Source organism: Neolamprologus multifasciatus, chromosome 23 (genome assembly GCF_963576455.1).
Source record: "Neolamprologus multifasciatus chromosome 23, fNeoMul1.2, whole genome shotgun sequence".
NCBI lineage: Eukaryota > Metazoa > Chordata > Actinopteri > Cichliformes > Cichlidae > Neolamprologus > Neolamprologus multifasciatus.
Window position 1 is genome coordinate 37,322,835 of NC_140460.1, and position 21,922 is coordinate 37,344,756.

Consider the following 21,922-nt stretch of genomic DNA (forward strand, 5'->3'; position numbering starts at 1 on the left):
ATCAATGAAACATCTTTAGACCCATATTTTATATGTGTTATCTCTTACAGGCTACATATCTGCATTAAACTTTGTGTCCGTGTGGAAAACAAGTGCAAAAGTGGAAATTTGGAAAACTTTGATGCTGTAAAATCCACCCATGTAGTATTTTCCTTAAAGGGAAACAGATACTAAATATCAGCTTGCAGCTGTGGTGCATCTGCAAGCCACTTTGCAACCCACCTCCAAGCCGGCTTCTTCTTTCATCCTGTACCCCACATGATCATCGCGGTGGGTCTTGTTGCTCCCAGGACAGACGGATGGAAATAACAATCTTCTTTTGACTTGAATGATCCTGACTGAACTCTGTGACTCTGTGTCGCCGCTTATGTCTAATAATGGCACAGGAGTGACACTCGGGGTTAATTTTGGATCAGCTGGTTGGGCTGCCTCCCACACACACACACACACTCTCACACACACATGCGTAGTAGCCTGCCAGTTGAGAATTTGCTTTTATCATTCAGGGTCAGTTAGCTAGTCAAAGGTCAAAATGAGCCAAGCGCTCAAGCATGTGTAAGCTAATAAGCAAGGTGCCTGTGCATTTCTTTGGACCGATTTTACTCTCCGCTCCTTCACCTTAATGTCATCATCCCCCCCAGCCTTCACCTTTTTACTATTTCATGAGCTCCTGCCTATTTTTGCGCCTCTTATTAACAAATCCATCCATTTGCCCCAGTCTTCACCCGCTGATTGCAGCCACTTGTTCAATTCCGTTCTGCTCAAACGCAGCCCTCTCTTCATTTTCTTTCCTGTTATCCAAGATTTGGTAAAATGGCGAGAGCTAACCTCGAGCTGATGTCAGAGGGATCTGAGCTTGTTGTCTCAAGCAGAACTGGGTCATAAGAGCTAAATTTATTGAATACAGCTGAGGGGAAGCAGCACATATGAGGTGTGGCAGAGATGTTTATTTGTGTTTTGAAGTTGTGTTGTGCTGTTTCGCTCTGTGTATTCTGTCCTGAGGCTGAACTCTGACGGTAAATAGATCCACACCTGTCTGGTTTTTATTAGCTGAGCCGATTGCATAACCCCATAACTATCTACATTTATCTCCCCTCTACATTTCTCCTTTTATCTCTTTACCTTTCTTAATCCCTTCCTGATGCATTAAACTCTGAGTATGCTGCATCTTAGGATTTTTTTAAGGAATGCTTTTAAGAGAACAATCTAATTCATTTCTCTTATTCTTTTCAGATACGACTTCATAGAGATCCGCGATGGAACTTCAGAGACGGCCGATGTTTTGGGGCGGCACTGCAGCAACATCGCCCCAGGGCCAATTATCTCATCTGGGCCATCCCTCCAAATCAGATTTGTCTCCGACTACGCCCATCAGGGAGCCGGCTTCTCCTTGCGCTACGAGATATTCAAAACAGGTAAGGAAGCATTAACGGGTTTTGTTCGTGTAGCTGGGTCTGTTTAGTGCCAATAACGCCACACAGTTCATCGTGTTTTTTCTTAATTTTCTTGTTTTTCTGCAGACTTTTTTGGGCAATTCAAGCAATATTTTATATTACATGAAAAACAAAACAAACAACAACAACAAAAAAAAACAAAACAGTGTGCATCATTTTGTTACAGTTTATGTGTGGGACATATTTCATCAAACGTAAGGCTCCCCTTCTCAAAAACACTCAAGTTAATGGTTTTTTGCCATCATGCGCCTCCTTCGCCTTCATGTTAGCGGCCCAAAACCCGCAATCACTCATCCCATCACTTTCCCAGTAATTTACTTCAGCAGAGGGGACCGGGCATGCAGGCAAAACTTACAGAGCGAGGAAAAAACAACAACTTTTAAGTTGCCTCAAAGCACGTGAGGAATGCGTTCTTATATGAAGCAAGAATACACTTCCTCCGGGGCCGTTAGGAAGACTCGGGTGTGGGAAGGGTTATTGTGGGATGATGGAAAATGGAAAGAGCTCCGAGGCTACTTGGGAGTTTGACTTAAGGTCAAAGGTTTATGAGCGGAGGCAGAGGCGAGGAGATTGATGGGGACGAGCGTGTGGCGAAATGGAATTTTCTCAAAAGTCGTCAAAGTGCACGAGGTGAAGTGCGCTTTGCGGGCAAGGCTGAAGTATTGTTTTAGTGGCGCTTGTGTGTTTGTGTGTGTGAGTTATAGTGGGAGGAGGCGAGGTGAATTGGTCAGGTGGCCTCGGGGGGGAACAAGATTTATGTACAAGTGAGTTGCCAGCGTATTGTCTCTGCAGCAGTTAAAGGTAACTCCGGATTTGGGTCTGGAAATGCTTTTCGATTTAAAACAAAACAGAAAGAATTCGTTAATTCACCTCCCACCTTTGAAGAAATGTCCCGGGCTTTGTGTCAAATGAGTGTGACCCAAATTTGATGTTACCGAGGACACCGAGCTCAGACCCTGGCGGTATAACTGACTGCATCTGTCTCACGCATAGATGGATCGAAGGCTGGTGGATTGTGGCGGAGGGGGGGGGATGCGGTTGCTGTGCATTTAACAAGATCCTGGTATAAATACAGGGGTGTAAGAGCTGGTGTCACTGTGCGAGCACATGTAGGTGTCTGCTGGCTGCATGTGTGGGTGGTTCCACTCAGCTTGTTGTGCGAGATTCTGTCTGTCTCTATGTATGTTTGTATGTGGAGGCGGGAAGAGAGACCCTTATGTTTGTGTGTGTGAGACAGAGAGGTAGAGAGAGAGGCACAAACTGAGAGGGAAAATGATTGGGGTTAAGGGAGACAAACTGACAAAGAAGGAGTGAGTCAGAGAGTGGAAATGAATTCAGGATGCGTGATTGAGGCCATGTGTTAATTACGGCGTTCCCAGCGCCTGCACGCTCTCTCATCATGGCTGTTTGTCTTACCGTGGCAGGCCCGGGCCCTCTAAACAGCTTACAACTTCTGACGGGTACACAGAGATCCGAGGCTGAGATGTGTTTACTTACTAGAGGAGAAGTGGCAATTGTGCAAGCGTTATTTTTACCCTTCTTAACGGATTTAGGCGTTGTGCATTTTTGCGCGCTTTTATTTTTGGGAGGTGATGGAGAAATGAATTTTAGTCCAGTCTGTTTTAATGCAGCTGCACCAAACTCAGTTTGTGTGTGCAGTGTCGAGGTTGGGAGGTTGTGTTTATGGGTCTGTGTGTGTTTTTAAAGGGTGCGTCCTGACAGATAGAAATCTGTGCAAACAGCTGGGAGACGTGTGTGTTTGTGTGCGTGTCTTCAGCTTCCTCGCCATCTTAAACAGACAGCTGAGGCTGACCCCACCACACTGTGTCTGGAAGTCAGACAATGCAGGTCTGGTTTTGACTCTGTGTGTGTGTGTGTGTGTGTGTGTGTGTGTGTGTGTGTGTGTGTGTGTGTGTGTGTGTGTGTTTGAGATATGCTGCCCTGCTTTCTCTGCATTGGACTAATGATACTGTGGCTTGTTTTTGTTTTGTTCATTCAACCTTATTACATAAGCAGTGACTGTAGCTACTCCAGGGTTTTTTTGAATTGGACAAGCAATCTATTTGTGCCACTTTGTGTGTTTGTGTGGTTTATGTGTGTGTAAGTGGCGTGGTACAGCACATTTAGAGCTAATCACTTGCAGCGTTGAGGATCACAAGTCGACCTTTGGCTCTACATCCGTCCCAAATAACCCTTCACCCTTCGGTTCACCTCCTAAGAAGAGCCAGGGTCTTCCATCTATCCCTCAGTCCACTACACTCATGCACGCACGCACACATACAGTGCACAAACGCCTTAATCCTACTGTACAGTGAAAGTGCACAGCTCCCCTCCCTTCCCCCTTATTGTTGTGGCCTACTTTGGTCCTACTCATGCGTGCTTAACCCTTTATACAGCCCTGACTACCACCCCACACAAAGTCACGTGCTGCTGATGCTGTTACCACGGCTACAAGGGGAAGACTTATGATGGAAGCCCCCATTTCACCCTTCCCCAAAGCCCACCAGTAGCTCAGTGGGGGCAGAAAAACAGTGGCAGCCAATCCAGTGTTAAGATGGGAGCATCTTAACACTTGGGGCATTGGGTCTCCTCCGTGACCGCTGCTGACCTCTTCTGTGGCATCTGGGGGTTCGGGTGGTGGTGGAAGAGGGCGCAGCCTACGGCAGGGACCCCCGCCCAAGTACCAGACATAACACACTGGCCTTGCGTGTCTCTCTGATGCTATCATGCTGATTGGACGCGTCAGTGATGGCTGTTACGGCTGATTGCAACTTGTTTATTCCTGAAAAACCCATGAGCCCCATCCCACTGCCGAAATCACGCTCACGTAATTAACCGGCAAAAGGTGAATTAAAGTCATGAATAAATAAATCGAGCACAAAAAAAACAAGAGCGCTTAAGACTGATCAGTGATGAGGAAAAACGCGAAATAACGAGACATTATCAGCAACCGCGTGAACGGCTTTGATCACAAACAGCAGGAGGGCTTTTTTTTGGCATCTGCATTTTTTTGTATGTGCGTGTGCGCTGAAGATGAAAAACAATTGATAATGGTAATTCATTTAACAACAACAACATAACAGAGGCATCAGTCTAGGAAGAAACATTCCTCTCGAATTGTCTCTCCGGATATATAAAAGTGTCAAACCACAGCATGCCAAGAATGCTGTCTCTCCTTTTCTTGGGTCTTCCAGTTGCTCACAGTGTTGGTGTTGTTGTTGTTTTTGTTGTTGTGGGTTTTCAACCATTCCCCCCACACCCTTGTGTAGCGTGCCCCTTCCGCTACACATCTACGCAGGCATGCATGTACACAGCCCTTCCCCGGGTGCCTCGGGAGAGATTTTCTTCAATGGAAACCGTGAGCCGAACTCAAGCGTGGGGAGGTTACACGAGAGATCTGCTCGCGACTGTATACGAGGAGTGAGCCGTATGTCAGGCGGAGACAGGCAGGTGAGAGAGAGGAAGGCGAGGCAGGTTTTGATGTGCGGCAGACGCAGAGGTGAGCCCTCAGCTAGAGTTGTATGTCGACGCCAGGCGAGACAGAGGGTTGAAAGATTGAATGAACACAGGCCCGGCGCGTCGCTGGGTGGATGAGGAGAGGAAAGGGGTTGCCCTGACACAACGTGTGGAGCTGCCGCTACTACATCAGGCACTCATGTGCAAGAATCGAGTGGTTTCTACCCAGCAACTCGCCCTCTTACCCCCACCTCCAATCACACTGACACACACTCTCACTCACTCACACTATGACCTCCCGCTCCTTGCCAGAAGACAGCTCTCGCCAAATGGCAGCTCATGGTGCGATGCAAGCACCAAACAGGCACGTGTGTGCACGCAGGCATGTGTGTGTGTTTTTAAGACACGAGGGCCGAGGGGGTGACAGAGGGAGGTAGAAAGGGGCGAGGGAGGGGAGAAGAGGGGGACTTGTTTTTGGCGTGTTCATACACTGTGAGCTAATGAGCAGTGACGCAAAGAGAAGGTGCATATGCGCACACTCGGCAGAGCGTCGGCACGTGACGTCGCGCGAGGGCAACAGCTCCTCGAGTAACAGACACGGCGTGTTTGGATGGGCGGTGGAGTCAAGCTGCGCTCAGATTGAAGATTTCACCAGCAGGACTCCGCAGACTTGCTTTGCACTGTGACCCAGTGAGAAACAAGGCCAGTGTGTTACTGGGTCTCACACATGCAGACACACACCTTCAAGCACGCACACACTGAGGGAAAACAGGCAGCAAGAAACGGGGCGTGCGAGCGAAAACGTACATGCAAAGAGGAGCATTCGCAGGAGATGTGACTCATGCGTACTGCGCAGTTCATTTGCTGTCGTTATGATCGCGTTACAGACACATGGAGATTGATGCTGCTTACTCCTACGTGATAACTGTACGCTTAACACACAGAGCTGAGGTCAGTGGTTGAAGGGATGGGGAGATATTGGCTGTAAATTACCCTCACATTTCAGCATCCCTACTTCCGTGTGTGTGTTTGTGTGTGCGTACAGGCAGCCAGGCAACTGATCCACGGGTGTTTTGATGTAGCGGTGTGTGGGAGTCGACACAAGGGGTTGAATGCCTGCTTTTAACGCGTGGGGGGGAAGATTCATACTTTTTTTTTGTCAACATCTCAACTGTCAACTGTGACATGAATGTATTGGTGCCAGGTAAATCAGTAGGAAGATGTATGCATCATTGCACTCAGCTATATATGTAAGCACTTTGGCAGGAAATGAGAGAAAAACGGGATATAAAGAATGTCTCACAAGATGGGGAATACAAAAAGAGATATGGTATACGTCTCCTGGGTTTTCCTCCCTCTGTCTCTATGCTGATTAGGGTCAGCTCGCTGCCATTACCAAGTGTAGACACGGGGAGGGGGGTCAGAGCAGCACAGTCGACCCCTCAGCTTTTCATAGGGCCGCCTGATAATAAGAACCGGTGCCTCCGAGGAATGCTGCCGAAGGAATGTTCCACTAACGCGTCTGTGCTCCTCTACAAATATGAATCTGGTTATCAAACGCAGCCCTGGCAGCTCCCTGAGACAGTGCTTGCCTGGATACGGCGCCGCTTTCCCAGGTTTGAAATCCACCAGATGCCTTCTCCCGTGAGCCTCTTCAACCTGACCTCCCAGCTTTCCAGTGGAGTCAACGATGGGAAAAATGCTTCTAGCTTAGGCTTGTTTTTCCTTGCTGGTAGTGACCGGCCAGGCGCATTTGTCTGGGAAAGGACAGGAGTCTTTAAATGAATTTACCTTCAACGAGTCATTTCAGCAGGAGAGAAGTAGCAAAAGGAAAAAAACACACAATGTCCAGTTTAAGTGCGCTTTAGTCCCAGAGGAAGAGCTGCGATTTGTCCCTCGTATCTTAGCAGCGTTGCCACATGAGGATGTGTGTGTGTCCGGTGAGCATGAAAATAGAAATGCATAAAGATGTACAACTGAACGGAGCCTGCATTGTAAAGATAGAACTATTTAAAGGGTGAGCGAACTCAGGCTCGGAAAATAAACACAGCTTATGAATGAGGCAGCGCATGTGACATTTGTGTGAAGACCTGTCTATTTGCCGTGTGTGTGTGTGTGTGTGTGTGCTGGATTGTCAGCTCTCTCCCGCCTCATTGATGTGCCGGTCCATAAACACTCGGCCGTGACTCAGGCTCCCCAGTGGACCGCGGAGCAGTGGCTGATGGGTAGATGATCTGAGCCACACAGCTGCTGCCGCTCAAGGTGAGCCGCCCAGGGTGCATAAATCTGCATAGCTAATGAGGAGCCGCCGCAAAGGGCCCACTTAGAACCATTACACAACTTTTGTGGTATGCATGAGCGAGGTGTGCGAGAGAAAGGGAAAGACACGCGCGCACACAGAGTGCAAATGAGACCCAAAAAAGGGTAAAATTTTAAATATATGCTCTAAAGCAGGGGTCCGGCTTTAAAGGTAGAATATTTTAAGGGCTCGAGTAAAGGCTGGGTTTTGGAGTGCACTGTCATTGTTTGAGAGCACAGAGGTGGTATGAATTTAAGGGGATCGTGCACAACAAAAGAGCTCTAAGCCTGCTTGCGTTGCATGATGCAACGTTAGAAATGCCCAGTTGAGCATTTGCTCGCTGTGTTGGGTTTTCTTCCCTCCTCCATCTACAGCCACGAGTCGTGCACGTTCGTGTCCTTTCACTACCGCAGCTACTGTAAAATTCCAGCGGGGCTGTCAGTGACGAATGAGTTTCTGAAACACCTTCTGCAAGTCAGATGAGATACCGCCACGTGATCGATTGCTCCTGCTCGTAACGTGACCATTATGGTTTTTTTTTTTTTTGTTTTTCACTCCTAACTCTAAATATCCTCTTATCCTTGTGTGTCTGCTTAGGCTCGGAATTCTGCTTCCGCAATTTCACCAGCCCTACCGGCATGATCGAGTCCCCGGGGTTCCCGGATAAATACCCTCACAATCTGGAATGCTCCTACATGATCATTGCCCCGCCCCACATGGACATCACGCTCACCTTCCTGACCTTCGATCTCGAGAACGACCCCCTGCTGGTCGGAGAGGGTGACTGCAAGTACGACTGGCTGGACGTGTGGGACGGTCTGCCACAAGGTGAGCGCACAGACACGCACAGACACACACGAACAGATGTCGGAATATCTCAGCATGAGCGTAGACACACTGGAAAGACACCCTGTCCTCACCTTTAACGTGCGTGGACAGCCACATTTCCACATGCACATTCCTACACTTAAATCTGCATAGCAGCCTTCAATTTCCTGTGCAGGCATCCCTCTCTTTGATGTAAGCTCTTACCGTACAGTCCATCCCATTACATGGAGGGGGGGACTGGACACCCCTGAGGAGCAATCTCTTCCCATGGTTCTCTTCCCTCTCCGTAATAACAACCCGTTCCTAACCCCCCTCATACTTTCCTCCCTGTCCTCCATCCTTATCACCTAGCACTTCCTTCCTCCCCAGGGTGAGCGAGAGTGACGGCCACGATGAGTATCTGCTTGTATGCAAAGAGCCGAGATCAGAAAGTGGGAATGGGAGGGGTTTGGGGGAGAAAAACATTTGAGGATGTTATCAAGGGGCTTTGATAGTGACCGCCATAGGGTAATGCTAGTTGCTCTGTAGCTGATGAAAGCCACATTAGTAGTGGTGAGTGGTTCATTTCTCACCTCTCGCTTTGCCGAGTTCCTTTTCTTCTCTCTTTTTTTCCTTTTCTTTTTGAAAATATGAAGCAGGATGGGGGGGGAACCAAGGATTTGCTCTAATTATTCCATTTTCAGTCGCTAAGAAGGGATCCAAGTGGATTTAAAATTCCAATTATAGCCTTGAATTTAGGAGCTTTGATAGCTGAAAACAATTTATACCATTCAAAGTTGAGAATTAGGAGCAAATTAAAGTGTAACCCAGTTCCAGTGAGCCGGAGTTTCCTTGGGCGTGAAAGAGGGATGGGAGACGAGGCGGAAGGGTGAAGAATTTTTGTGTCTGGAGACCGTTGTAATCCTTAATGTTTGCGAGTGCGTGCGCGCATGTGTGTGTCTATGCGTGTGTGAGTGCTTGTCTGCAGCTGATCCCAGTGCAGCTTGCATTAAAGCAAGGGATTCCATTCCCTCTCCTGCTGGGTTCTGGCTGAGACACACACATGGCAGATGGAGGGATGGACAGGGGAGTTAAGGGAGAGAGGAATGAATGGAGGAAGGGGAGATGGAGGAGAGGCATGCTGTGAGTCATTAGACAACACTTACCGAAGCAGCATGACCACTGGAAACCTGTCTTTGCAGTGCTGGATTTCCTTTTTTTATTTTATAGGAATTATCACATGTGCGTGCTTTTTCTGATTTTTCTTCCTTCCTTGAATGTAGCATCATACAGAAAAAGCAGTAAATGTTGAGTTTTTCAAAATAACAGCATGAATGTTTTTTTTTTAAATCATTTCTCAATATGACTGTATAAACATGAATTTCGTGTGTGTGTGTGTGCAGTGGCTCCTCTGATTGGCCGGTACTGCGGGACAAAGATCCCCCCGGAGATCCAATCGTCCTCCGGCCTGCTGTCCCTCTCCTTCCACACCGACATGGCCGTCGCCAAAGACGGCTTCTCCGCCCGCTACAACATGACACAAAAAGAAGTCTCCGACTGTGAGTGCACCATCGCTTTAAGAGCGCACGCGTGTGTGCATTTGTGTGTACAGAGTGTAGGTTTGCTTACCTGCTTTTATTCCCAACTCGATTTTCTCTCTTTCACCGCTTTCGTCTCTGTCATCTCTGCTGACACTCGTCTTTCTCTCTTCATCTTTTTTCTTTTTCCTCCTCTCCTCTTACCCTCTCGATCTCTTCAGCCGTGCCTGCTTTAATGCTATTTCAATCTCGGCGCGCTCCCTCGCCCCTCTCTGCCTATTTTGCGCTCTCCTAAGAGAGCATGATTTCTCAGAAGTGGGCTCATACTATTTTCTTTTAGAATATAAATTAACTCAACCTCAATTTAGCTTCACTCACCTGTTGGGCTGCTTTCTGCCTCTCTCATTGTCCTTTCTCTTTGTGTCTGCCTGAGTTTAACTTCACGCCTCTTGTTTTTTTTCGAGCTCTGTGCCCCTCATGCCTTCTCTTTCATGTCTGCTAAACTGTTATATTCAGTTATATTCAATGCAAACATAGCTGACGTTGCTCCCTCTTCTCCCGTCAGCCTTTCACTGCAGCATGGCGCTGGGCATGGAGTCGGGGAAGATCAGCGACGACCAAATCACGGCTTCGACGTCATTTTACGACAATCGCTGGCTGCCGCGCCAAGCTCGCCTCAACAACGATGACAACGCTTGGACGCCGGCAGAGGACAGCAACAAGGAATACATACAGGTATCACTTCATGAGGTCCCCCCCTCCCCTCCCGTATAACACGCCATCTTTCCTTGGAGTTGGTTCAACTAGGCCTACACTGTCGAGATCAGTCGATGTCAGCGGCAGCTCGCAGCAGCTGACGGATCAGCTGGTACCCTTTCATGCATTCAGTCGGCAAATGTCAACTATTTAAGTCGCTTTAGCCCACCTGCAGTTGTTTCGTACCCCAGGAAGAAGTCGTGCTGCTTCTTTCTTTGCCTTAGGCTTTCCATGAATGTACATGGAAGGGGCAGAGAGGTTCCAGAACAGAGCCGTGCCACCAAATATAAATAACCGCGCATTTGAGCTGTCTCGAGGGCCCGGGTGTTTAAGAAACTTTTAAATGCAGTTGGTTTGCTCTGGTAGAAATCTGAAGGCGAATATTCGATTTAAGGCACAAAGTCTACAGCGGGTCGACACTGATATCTGAATCAGCGACGCGTTAACTCGCTGGTGACAGTAAATTTGTCTCGGTGATACTTGCGGAAGAAGGCTCGGCGAAGAAGGCTCTCACGTACGGTGGGGGACACACAGAGGTGCTCACACATAAAGGGAATGGAGGAACTGTGAACCGATGATAAGGAAGTGCTTCCACACTCTCAATCTTTCCTGTCTCGAACGCGTGCATAGGCAGAGCACGGAGGAGAGCGGCAAGAAGGCCGTGATTGATGAAGGTGCTCTTCAGGAATGCATCCGAACACTGTGCCATTGATCTTTGCCTCCAACCATTCCTCCCCTTACACACATCACAATGTACAGACACACACACTCACATACTCTTAGATACCACCTAGGCTTCTTCAGTAGAAGGCCCCAATCTGCTGCTGCTGTGTGAGCGATAGACTTGCAGCTGCTCGGCTAGCTGCATCAGCCCGCAGCACATCAGTCCTGCAGTCTACGGAGCTTTCTCTGCCGCTATTCTCTAATCATTTTAATTCAGTTCATGAAAACAAGTTTTATACATTTTTCTCCCCTTTTTCCAGGTGGATCTTCATTTCCTCAAGGTTTTGACCGGTATTGCCACACAGGGTGCCATATCCAAGGAAACGCAGAAGTCCTACTACGTCACAACCTTCAAGCTGGAGGTCAGCACCAACGGAGAGGACTGGATGGTGTACCGCCATGGCAAGAACCACAAGGTAGAGCATTAAACGTGTTTATAAGTAAAAACGAGGCCTGAAATGGTCCAACGGGCAAGCTCGCTTTAAAGTGAAGCCGAGCATCCACGCTGAACGCCGCATTTACACCTCCGAGATGTTGTTGTGTTCGCTCGAGAGCCATATCAATGGCATCAGCGGACGCTAAATTCCTGAAGGAGTCTTTCCCCTTCTAAGACTGTTTATGAACCCGAGTCATGACCTCAGTCATGAGTTGGAGAGAAAGGGAACGGGAGGGAGGAAGAGATAGAGAGAGGAGGGGAACCTGACAAACAAGAACAATGGAGTCCTCTGTGTGCCCTTATCTGGGACTGTTATTTATCATCTTTCTCAGCCTAACTCACACACACACACACATATAAACACACACACCTGGGGGTTGTGAAACCCTCTGGAGACCCGCCAGGTGTGGACTGAGCAAATTTGCGCCTTGAGAGATTCGCAGCATTACTCTCCGAAATCGCTCCCATTTAGTGTTTCGATGGAGCCTCGTTAAATCTGCGTTTGATTGCCTGCTCGTTGTTACTTATACACACAATGGCAGGTTGTTGCCATGCCGTGACCCACAGACATCCGGTTTCCAGGGCATTTAAACCTTGTCCCTCACATCTGGTTTAAGGTCACTGTGGATTTCAAACAAAAAAATAGAGAGTGGCAAGAGTGGGCGTGCGTGTAAAGAGGGGTTAATCCACACTACCCGCACAGACTGGGATTCCCCACCCCCCCTCCTCCTTCTGTGTGTGCCAGTGATTGGTTTGGGTGGGGCCAGTGGGGGGTATTTGATGTAGAGATTATTAAACAAAATGTGGATTTGACTCAAAAGTCAACATCTGTGCAATTTATTAGAACCCCCGGAAACACACACACACACACACACACACACACAATTGAGAGGACCCCCTCCCTTTCTTTAAATAACCTCTGGCTGATCTCCCTGTCTGGAGATGTGTGCGTGTGAGCGCATACGTATATGATGCGTGCCTGTCTGCGGCGTGTAATCTGAGTCCGGTAATCCGTCTGAGCAAAAACTGCTCGGACGCTTTGAGACACGGATTCAGACAGATGCTTCGGCATGCATTTTGCATTCGGGAGAGAGGTATTAGTGGCGCTAGGCTGCTTTGAAAACAGCGTTTTGTTAGCTTTTAGAAAACCGTAAAGGCGGTAGGAGGATTGAAGATCTGTGAAAGATAGAACAAAATCTGAAAAATATACATTTTCTTAAGAAAATGGTGAAAACCCGACAAACAAAAGTCTAAGGAGGCAAAGTCAGGGAATAATGCCTGCTGCTTCTTCTAATTGGACACTACTTAATCTACATAAAATGCAGAATTGATTAAGCATACCATCTGCTTCTGATGATAAAGAAATACGACAGCTACAGCATTTACTGCATGCATGATAGGGCTCTAAATTCAAACTCTACAAGGATTTATTGCACACTCTCCCTCCTCTTATGTATAATAAAGAGGCATCTCAGATTGCGTTACATAAAACCTGCTCTTTGTGTATTTGCCGACCACAGAGAAAGCCGTCTAGGAGAGTTTGCAGCCACGGTTTTTACCTCAGACTTCGTGATGGTGAAGCCAAAGAAGCGCTTTACTCTTCGTGACCCTCGTCAGACAGGTTCCCTCCTGGTCTCCAAAGGCTGCAGTTGAATCTTTCCGTGACTGCTAATCCACCGCTGGTGTTTTACAAACTCCCGGTTAGCCTGTCCTAAGCCCCCCAAAGAGCCCTTAAGTGGTTGAAGCTCAGTTCTCGTCAGGGGTCCTGTAATGACTGGGATTTGGTTCTTCTAATTGTCATTTAGCAGTGAGCTTGAAGCTCGTGCAGCTTTGGACAGGAGCGTGTAGACGTGTCATTAGTGTGCGTGTGTAAGGTTGAGGCACGAGTGTGCCTGTGCATCACGTATGAATCACCCGTGAAAGAAAGGGCCAGCTTGGTGGTTCTTACCTCCCCGTGTTTGTTAATGGAAGACAGCTCTCTGACACGATGCGTCGCTTTTTTGATGTGTTAACAAAAGCTGAAGGGCTGAATGCTCCTAAGAAGAAGAAGGAAAGTAATGTGGGAAATTAGAGTGATGAAGAAAGATGTAAAACACACCAGCGCTGCACATTAATCACCTCAATCACACCACCAGGTGTGGGCGTTTCTGTCATTTTTTATTATTTTTTTCCTCAAATATTCTGCATGCCATCACATTTTCAATTCGACACCCATGTGACTTGTTAATTCGAAGTCACATTTCTCACATATGCGCCTCATTACTTGATGAGATGCGAAGACACTCAGGAACTGCATATTTCGCACACTTACACGTAGACGCGAGCTTCGCAGCGATTTTTTCCTTCTGTTTTGTTTCGTTTAAATAGACGCGCACGCTCCCGCGCCCAAACTAATTAACATTTAAAACACACGCTGTCACCTGTCTGTGAAGAAAATCCCAGGCGTCCCAGTGCTAAGCAAGCTTTGTGCTGCTGAAAGCCACTGTATGTGCTAAATCAGTCTAACACTGACACACACATAGTAACATGGAGGAGAGGGGGAAAGTCAGCCTTCAGCTTTTCTTCCTGCACCTCCATCACACTGTAGAGTAGAAGAAAATAGCCTTTTATTACCTTTGTAGCTCTCAGGCTAGAGGTGGACATATCGATCGATCAGGTGGTATCGCTAATACTGGCCCTGTATTCACTTGGTGTGCGATCGATGCCCACATTTGTTGCATCCCGCAGCACTAGCTCAGGCACAAACACACAGGCTTTGTTTTCTGCTTATTCTACATGCTGATGCGTATTAAAAACAGCGTGTGCGTGCGCCGACACACAGCGAGACACAATCGGTACATCGGCACCAAGCAGGAGGCTTTGACCAGAGGTGGTGTTAGGGTCACGACGTCAACCTTTGCACGCGCGCACACACTCGCCTCAGCCTCTCTTAGAGCTAGTTGTAGAAAGCGGCCAGCTGGAACCAGTTTCTACTGTCAACATCTTCATAGTGAGAAACAGGGGAAGAGAGCCAGGGGGGATGAAAAGTGTAATGGACGGAGAAAGAGGCTGGGATCAGGAGAACAACATGGGAGTGAAGAAAGAAAAAAAAATGGCTGGAAAACAAATAATGAGTTGTGCAGAGAGCTTGCCACATCTCCCCCTGGTGCCATCATGCTGCAGAAAAACACTGACGGAGGAAGGAGATGTGTGCCAAAACAGCGCCGAATGGATGGTAAATGAATCAAGCTATGATGTGTACATCCATCCGCACCTCACTTTCCAGGAACAAGCGCTCTAACCAGCGAAGCTTTGCCTGCTTTAAGATTGCACATTACACTTCCATACTCTGTTTGCTTAGAAATGTCAGGAGGATGTTTACTATAATACAAACACGCCCATCGCGGTGACCTGGTTCTCTGCAAAAGTCATCAATAGTTAAACACCCGTGGTGCCTGGGCTCTGCCGATGTCCGCGAAAAATAGGCCTGACCGTCACATGTTGCTATGCGAGCGCGTAATGGGGTCTTCGTTATATTTTAATGACTCTCGGCTCACTTGGAGACACAACATGACAGCATGAATTATTCAGCCCACCTCGAAAGCACGCTCACGTGAGGGGAGGGACCCCTAGACACACATTAAAAAATAAAACCACAAAATTCCAGTTGTCAGGCAGATTGGAGGTGGCCCAGACACCAGCCACACTGACCGCCCTTCTTGGTGCTACAACTTCCTTTATTTAAAGTTAGTGAAAAAGTAACCAGGTTACCAACGAGTTAGTCAATGAACAACCATCTGCTTCCCATGGCCGTTGACCTTTAACCTTAGAAGTAATGGGTGAGGAGTGGGAGACCTCTCAGGTATCCTGACAATAGAGTGGAGGAAGTCGTGAGAACCGAGGACACTAAAGACCAAACCGGCAACTCTTCCCTGCCCTTGTCTTTCTGTGCTGTCTTTCTTCTAAGTTTGCTCTCTCTCCACTCACATCCATAATAATTTGATTTTTAAAAGGGAAAAAAAAAAGAGCCTCTGGAGATGATTCGTACTGAGAAAATTATTCTTTTTGTGTCAGTAGTGTTGGCCACATTCCCAGGTTTTATCCAAAGATGAGTAGGAAAGAAAAGCAGCTGGCAGTGTTGCAGTGCATTGACTGATGGCCTTTTAGCAACGTTGGGCATTTTGAAACATTTCTGGGAAGCTGAAGCCCACAGATATTTTACAGTCATTCCTCAGTCGACCCACTTCTATTGACCGAAACGCACTGCTGTTTTATTTACGTGGCATTTATTAAAGTAAACTTTGTGCCCAAGTTGGAACTTTACACAAAAAATAGTGTTCGTTAGGTTTTTTTGTGGGTTTTTTTGCTTGTTTTTGCATTGCCAGCTTCTTCCCAAATGAGGAAATTCCACTGAATTTTCTCATTTTGGCTTATTATGTGATAAATGCTTGGATGGAGTATTTCCTGTTACAGTCAATCTGCTCGTTGTTCTTTTCCTCCCTGCTCGTCGCCACTCCCTTCATATTCCTAAGTTATGTCCTCTGCCCTCCATTCAACCTTTTTCTGTCTGCCGCTCCCTTCTCCCGCACACCCTCGCTTTTTCTGTCATTACCATCCTTCTGGGGACGCGCTTCCTTTCCCCCGCAGTCATTTTCGGTTTTACTGCCTCACCTGATGCTCTTTGTCTCACATACTCGGCATCTGGGAGTGGGAATGATGGGGCGGTTGTATTGCAACTCCTGCCCTCCATCGTGGACACGCCTTTGTGCGAACGTGCACTGGTGTTTACATAACCCCCATAACCACATCCCCTGTTTTGCCTCTTAGGTAAACATAACAGCTGTCTATCCTCGATCCAGCAGCAGATAGAGCAGCGATAGGCCCGCTTATCTGTTCAAACACTCACAGCGCTTTGTATTATCAGTGTGAGCTCCACTTGATTTAATCAGGCCATGCCCAAAATCAAATAAAACCCCCCGAGAAGGATTTTAGAAATGATATCACTCGTATTCCCATCGGTTATGGAATTTCTGGAATATCATTTTTTAGAGTTAGGGGACTTTTGTAAATGGGTCAAACAGAAAGCAGACTTTAATGATTTAAAAAAATATCAAAAAATCTCATTTTTAAGGCTGTGGTAGAGTGCTGAGGTTTGATCTCAATTAGAGTAAAAGAAAACTCATGTAGGGACCTTTTTTTTTAGGCATGATGCCTTTTAATCTTTAATTCAGCCGCTTGTAGCAGTTGTCTTCCCATCTCTCCATTGTGTGCAGTAGCTGTGATGCGGCGCTCCTATCAGCTGGCACGGTGAACCACAAACAGAGAGTGAGTGACACTTAACAGTCACTCAGTTAAAAGACGCTCACCCTGCTTATCTGGGTGCGTGGGATGTGACCGTGTTTGTGTGGGCTCCTGTGGTTTCCTGCGTCTGGGTGTGCGGTTACAGTGAGTCGCCGCCAACGAGAGGAAGAAAGGCATAGGGGAGGTGTGAGGAGACATCAACAGCGCGGTCTGGACGAGGAGATTTATGTAGAAAATGGAGGTTTTTGAGATGAAGGGGTTCAGAGCGATGTGGGCTCGAGAGTGGAGGGAAGAGGATGCGGGGAAGGAAAGAGGAGGAAGTCACAATTGAGTGTTCCCATCCGATTCGCTCGAGCATCACAGGCGATTGCACGCTTTTCTGCCCACAACAGGAAGTAACTTGACCACCGCGGTTACATTTGCCCTCTGACCCCTCCCCCCGCTGCCTTACGGGAGGAAAGGAGCGGTTCAGGGAGAAGTGAATGTTGATGCTGTGGAAGCGTCAGGAAGTGAATCTCGCTCGCATCCTGCCCACCTGGACAGACTTCCTGCCTCCGGTGGCTAATCGTGTTCTGTCGTGTCAGGTCAACTCTCCCACAGCTTCCTATGACCACCAGTGCAGAGGTGTGTGGAAGTCGATAGATGTCGATAGGGTGTGTGTGTGTGTGTGTTTGAGGAAACCTCATCCTTCGATGGGCTTTCCCAGCCTCCCGGTGCTGAACCTTCGACCCTAAAACACATCGACAGCTGGGCTGGTGACACTGGATCCGTGTTTGGGTTGTCTCTGCTTTGTCCGGCCTGCCACTGTGTGTGTGTGTGTGAAGCCGAGCGAAACTGTGCACTGTGGGTGGGTGTTCAAACAAGAGTGTGTGTGTGTCTAACTGCGAAAGAGAAATAAGACAGCACAGCTAAGTCACAGCACATCTCCTCCTGATGGTAACCAACCTTTTTTGCTTGTCTTCTGTTTGCCTTTGCTGTCCAGATTTTCCACGCTAACACAGATCCGGCCGAAGTGGTTCTCAACCGCGTCCCGCAGCCGGTCTTGGCCCGGTTCGTTCGGATCCGACCACAGACCTGGAAGAATGGCATCGCCCTTCGTTTCGAGATCTACGGATGCCAGATTACAGGTGCGTTCGTGGGCGTGTCACGAAGCAGTCAAGTTGCCAGAATCATCCCGCTTTGCATTCATCATGGCTTGAACAGAACTTTGTGTCGCTTCCTGTGACTCGTGGGTTTAAATCAGTAATCATGCACCAGCTCTATCCTCTCGGTTCAACCAACCCAAAGCACTGTTTTAAAATCTAACTTGTTCTAAAAAAAGAAAAGAAAGAAAACCCATCAGCTTTAACGACATTTAACTTCCTAAACCTTAAAGGGCCGGATCAAACACACACACGCATTCAGACATAAATGTGTATTTATACTTCCTCCCACAATCCCTCTTGCTGTGTTTTAAACATGGCAACCCTCGGGCTAATTAAAGGAAGCTTCTGCTTCTATTCTTTCTTCCAGAGGCACCACCAGTGTCATTTTCTTCTTTCAGTGCTCTCCCACTTCTTCTTCCCCTCTGCTCGCTTTTCTGTCTCTGACTCCCTCAACGCTGCCACCCCCCCACCACCACCACATCCCATTTTTCCTCTCATGGTTTTGGAGACTTTTTTTTTTTTTTGATGTGCCGTCTTTGCTCTGTGAGCTCCTCTAGATTGAGAAACGAGTACCGATCAATCATTCATGGCTCCCCGTTCACTCTTACATCAGAAACTGTGATTCGCCTCAGCCTCAACAGCTGCTATTGGAATAACTATTAGCTCTTACAGTACAGGTGCTTCAGCACACAGGCGCTTTCTAAATATAGCTCGTGACCTCAAAAAAAAAAGCAGGCACGCCTCTTGGAATATACACAGACCCTTCCCACACGTACGCACAGTCACACGCTTTTTATTCATTATTTACATCTCCTGCATTTGCGGTGACATAACAGCATGAAACTTTGATCTGTGTTCTCTTAAACCGTCAGCACTACTAACATCTCCCCACATCTCTTCCCCTCCGTCTCTCTCTCGACGCCCTCCGCGCTCATCCAGCGCCGCTCGTCTCTCCGCCTACCTCCGTCCTTCCCCTTCTCCCACTGTTTGTCTCTGCAGGCGACTCATCTCTGCGTTTCTCTCTCCTTTTCCCAGCCTCCCCAAGCCGTCATCTCCCGCTCCAAGTCTCCTTCTCTGCTTTTATTTTCACCCCCGTCACCGCTCTTTCTTTCCACTCTCTACTTCTCTGTCTCCCCGCTCCTTGTATCATACCTTATTTTTATCCCCTTAATCCTCATTTCTCACTCACACATACTCCCTCAGCAAGTTATTTTCACTTCTACTCAGCCATCCGTATCTGAATGAGTTTCATTTCCGAGCGCTTTGACGTGTACATAAAACTTTCTCTCAGTCGGCGAATGTACATAAAATGTGTGCCGCATGATGAGCAGACGAGCTATTGTACAGAATATAAAGAAACAATGCACCGAACAGCATTATATGGCGCTCTGGGTATTTTTTTGTTAGATGTGAGATGTGAGAAGTGTGCATGCAAAGCAGACAAGTGTGCCCATTCAGCAGCAGACTTAACATATGCTTTTATCTCACTAATGGCAGCCTAATTGCATATTGAACATGAAGCGGTAGCGCTTTATTACACATCTTTTTTTCCCTCTTCCCTCCATTCTCTTGTCTCTCACCTCATCTTTTCCTGTTTGTTCCAGTCTAAACTCTTAATGCCCAGTGGCCAGCAGTGTGATCCTGCGGCGAAGCCTAACAGCTCCCCGGTGGGAAAATGTGTACCAGCACAGCGTTAGGTGGTCTCTTCTTCCAAGGAAACTAAAGAAGTCTCTAACCCTCTCTGCCTTTCCCCTCCAGATGCTCCGTGTTCGGACCTGCAGGGGCTGATGTCCGGCCTGCTCCCCGATGCCCAGATCTCAACCTCATCCAGCAGGGACGTGGTGTGGAATCCCGGGAGCACCCGTCTCGTTGCCAGCCGCTCCGGCTGGTTCCCTGCTCCTGCGCAGCCACTGGCTGGAGAGGAGTGGCTGCAGGTAGACTTTGCATTTATTGTGCATTACTTTAAAGCAATGATGTTAGCATACACCTTTACCTTCTAGTTAAGTTAACACACAGTCACAGAGCACAGCTGCCATAAAAACATAAGCATTGTTCTTATGCATGAGTCCCCCCCCCAAAAAAAAATGGCTGCCAGTTTCTTCCTGTTAAAAGGGAGTTTTTCCTTTCCACTGTTGCCAAGTGCTTTCTCATAGTGTGATTGTTGGGTTTTCTTTCTATAACTGTCTTTTTCGGTTATAGAAAAAGACAGTTATAGAAACTCTCGCACAATATAAAACACATTGAGGTGTCTGTTGTTGTGATTTGGTGCTATATGAATAAAACTGAACTGAATTGAATTCAATTATAAATCTAAACTCTACAGGTGGACCTGGGTTTAGCCAAGACAGTGCGCGGAGTCATCACCCAGGGAGCGAGGGGAGGAGACGCAGGAAGTGGAGCGGCCACAGATAACCGGGCATTTGTCAGGAAGTACAAAGTGGCACACAGCCTGAATGGGAAGGATTGGAATTTCATCATGGACAGCAAGACTAGCTTACCAAAGGTGGGTCAGGGGAGGCGGGCAGATGAAGAGCGGCGCTCTTGTGTGTTTTTTTTACCAGTTCAGTAACCACTGCAGTGTTGTTGTTTTTGTGCAGATCTTTGAGGGGAACACACACTATGACACCCCAGAGCTCCGGCATTTCGAGGAGACGGTGGCCCAGTATATCCGACTCTATCCAGAGCGGTGGTCTCCGGCAGGCATTGGGATGAGAGTGGAGATTCTGGGCTGCGACCTTCCAGGTAGGACGCTCGGCCGTGATCTGTTTGACACAGGATCATTTTATATACATATATGATAATTTGCTGCCTACAGTATTCCAGGCTGAATTATTTGCCCTGCGCTGTAATGAACTCTAACCAGAAGTGAATGGACCTTGAGGAAGGTGGCTCACTGGAAAAGCGAGCCTCACATTAGATATGCATGAGAGTCATTAGAGGATGCCAGAGGTGAAAAGAGACACCCCGTGTGAGCTGAGAAAGGGAAACTGATAGCACCCTTGAAAAGTAATTATTTCTGATTTATTTCTGATATTATTACACCGGGCTTTGTGTTAGGTTGTCTTTAAGTATCCACAAGCGGCAGGCAGTGGACAGAGCTTGGTTTAAATGAATGCATCCCCAGAGAGAAAGAGAGTATTTATCAGTTCACTCTCCAGCGAGGTCTGTTATCCAGATGTGAAAGTGCTGTCGGATCATACGCGCTATCACCAGCACTCGCGCACATATGGACCTTCACTGTTTACCACTCCCTCTGTGCCTGAAAAGGACGACTGGGCAGTATAGCTCAACGTTTACAACAGCGCTTAAACACGAGTACATATGCATGTTTTGACACACGTTTACCCCACGCGCCACAGGAAACGAGCAAAGTGTTCATGCATGTTCTCTAGACACGTACTTTATTACACAAGCATGTCAAGCTACGCTTTCATTAGGACGATTTATGTGCGTTTGTGCGCTCCCACAAGCCCTGATGAAGAGCACAGTTGAAGAGCGATTGTCATTATCGCCTCTACTGCACGTCCAGAGAGCTAACAAAGTAACCACAGAGTCTACAATATAAATGTAAATGTGCACAGGTCTGTTTGCATGTGCCTCGTTGTGCAAAGATGCAGCACCCATATTTTCAATCCATCATTATGTACAGTTAAAAAAAAATTAACAGAGGGAAGTCCCATGCAGTTTATGATTGCTCCTTAAGGCTTGCTGCTCTAAACACCTGGTCCCTGGTCATTTTATCCTCCCCTGGAGCTCCTCCAGAGCACAGGAAACAATGTGTTTTACATTAGCTGCTGCCTGATGATTGACATGTGGAAAGCAGAGTACAGAAACCAATGAACACTAAACACCAACTTAAAAAATGGGAACAAAATGAAAAAGTATTTTAGGCTTTACCGCTTGACAGAGTTGACTTTCTGCAGATGGAGCGGAGAGTTCGGGGGAAACGTGACACACAGTACTATTGTTAAGGGTCACACATTGTTCACAGACCACCAAAACTCAGCAGGGACGACGGACTACCGCTG

General features: G+C 47.5%; 1 protein-coding gene and 1 long non-coding RNA gene across 4 annotated transcripts in view; one reads left to right on the forward strand and one right to left on the reverse strand.

Moving 5' to 3' along the window:
- LOC146492111 (uncharacterized) overlaps positions 1 to 21,922 on the reverse strand; it is a 379,576-nt gene that overhangs the window by 133,846 nt on the left and 223,808 nt on the right. The gene's annotated exons all lie outside the window — the stretch shown is intronic.
- Positions 1 to 21,922, forward strand: part of nrp2a (neuropilin 2a) — an 85,965-nt gene that overhangs the window by 33,210 nt on the left and 30,833 nt on the right. For 2 of the 3 annotated variants that reach the window (XM_085150683.1, XM_085150682.1), the window contains exons 3-11: positions 1,234 to 1,415; positions 7,807 to 8,037; positions 9,420 to 9,575; positions 10,120 to 10,289; positions 11,294 to 11,449; positions 17,732 to 17,876; positions 19,653 to 19,828; positions 20,218 to 20,397; positions 20,492 to 20,636. In XM_085150683.1, coding sequence (XP_085006809.1) covers positions 1,234 to 1,415; positions 7,807 to 8,037; positions 9,420 to 9,575; positions 10,120 to 10,289; positions 11,294 to 11,449; positions 17,732 to 17,876; positions 19,653 to 19,828; positions 20,218 to 20,397; positions 20,492 to 20,636 — 1,541 coding nt within the window. Of the gene's footprint in view, positions 1 to 1,233; positions 1,416 to 5,389; positions 7,173 to 7,806; positions 8,038 to 9,419; positions 9,576 to 10,119; positions 10,290 to 11,293; positions 11,450 to 17,731; positions 17,877 to 19,652; positions 19,829 to 20,217; positions 20,398 to 20,491; positions 20,637 to 21,922 lie in introns of those variants that run through there. The other variant, XM_085150684.1, reaches the window with a different exon arrangement.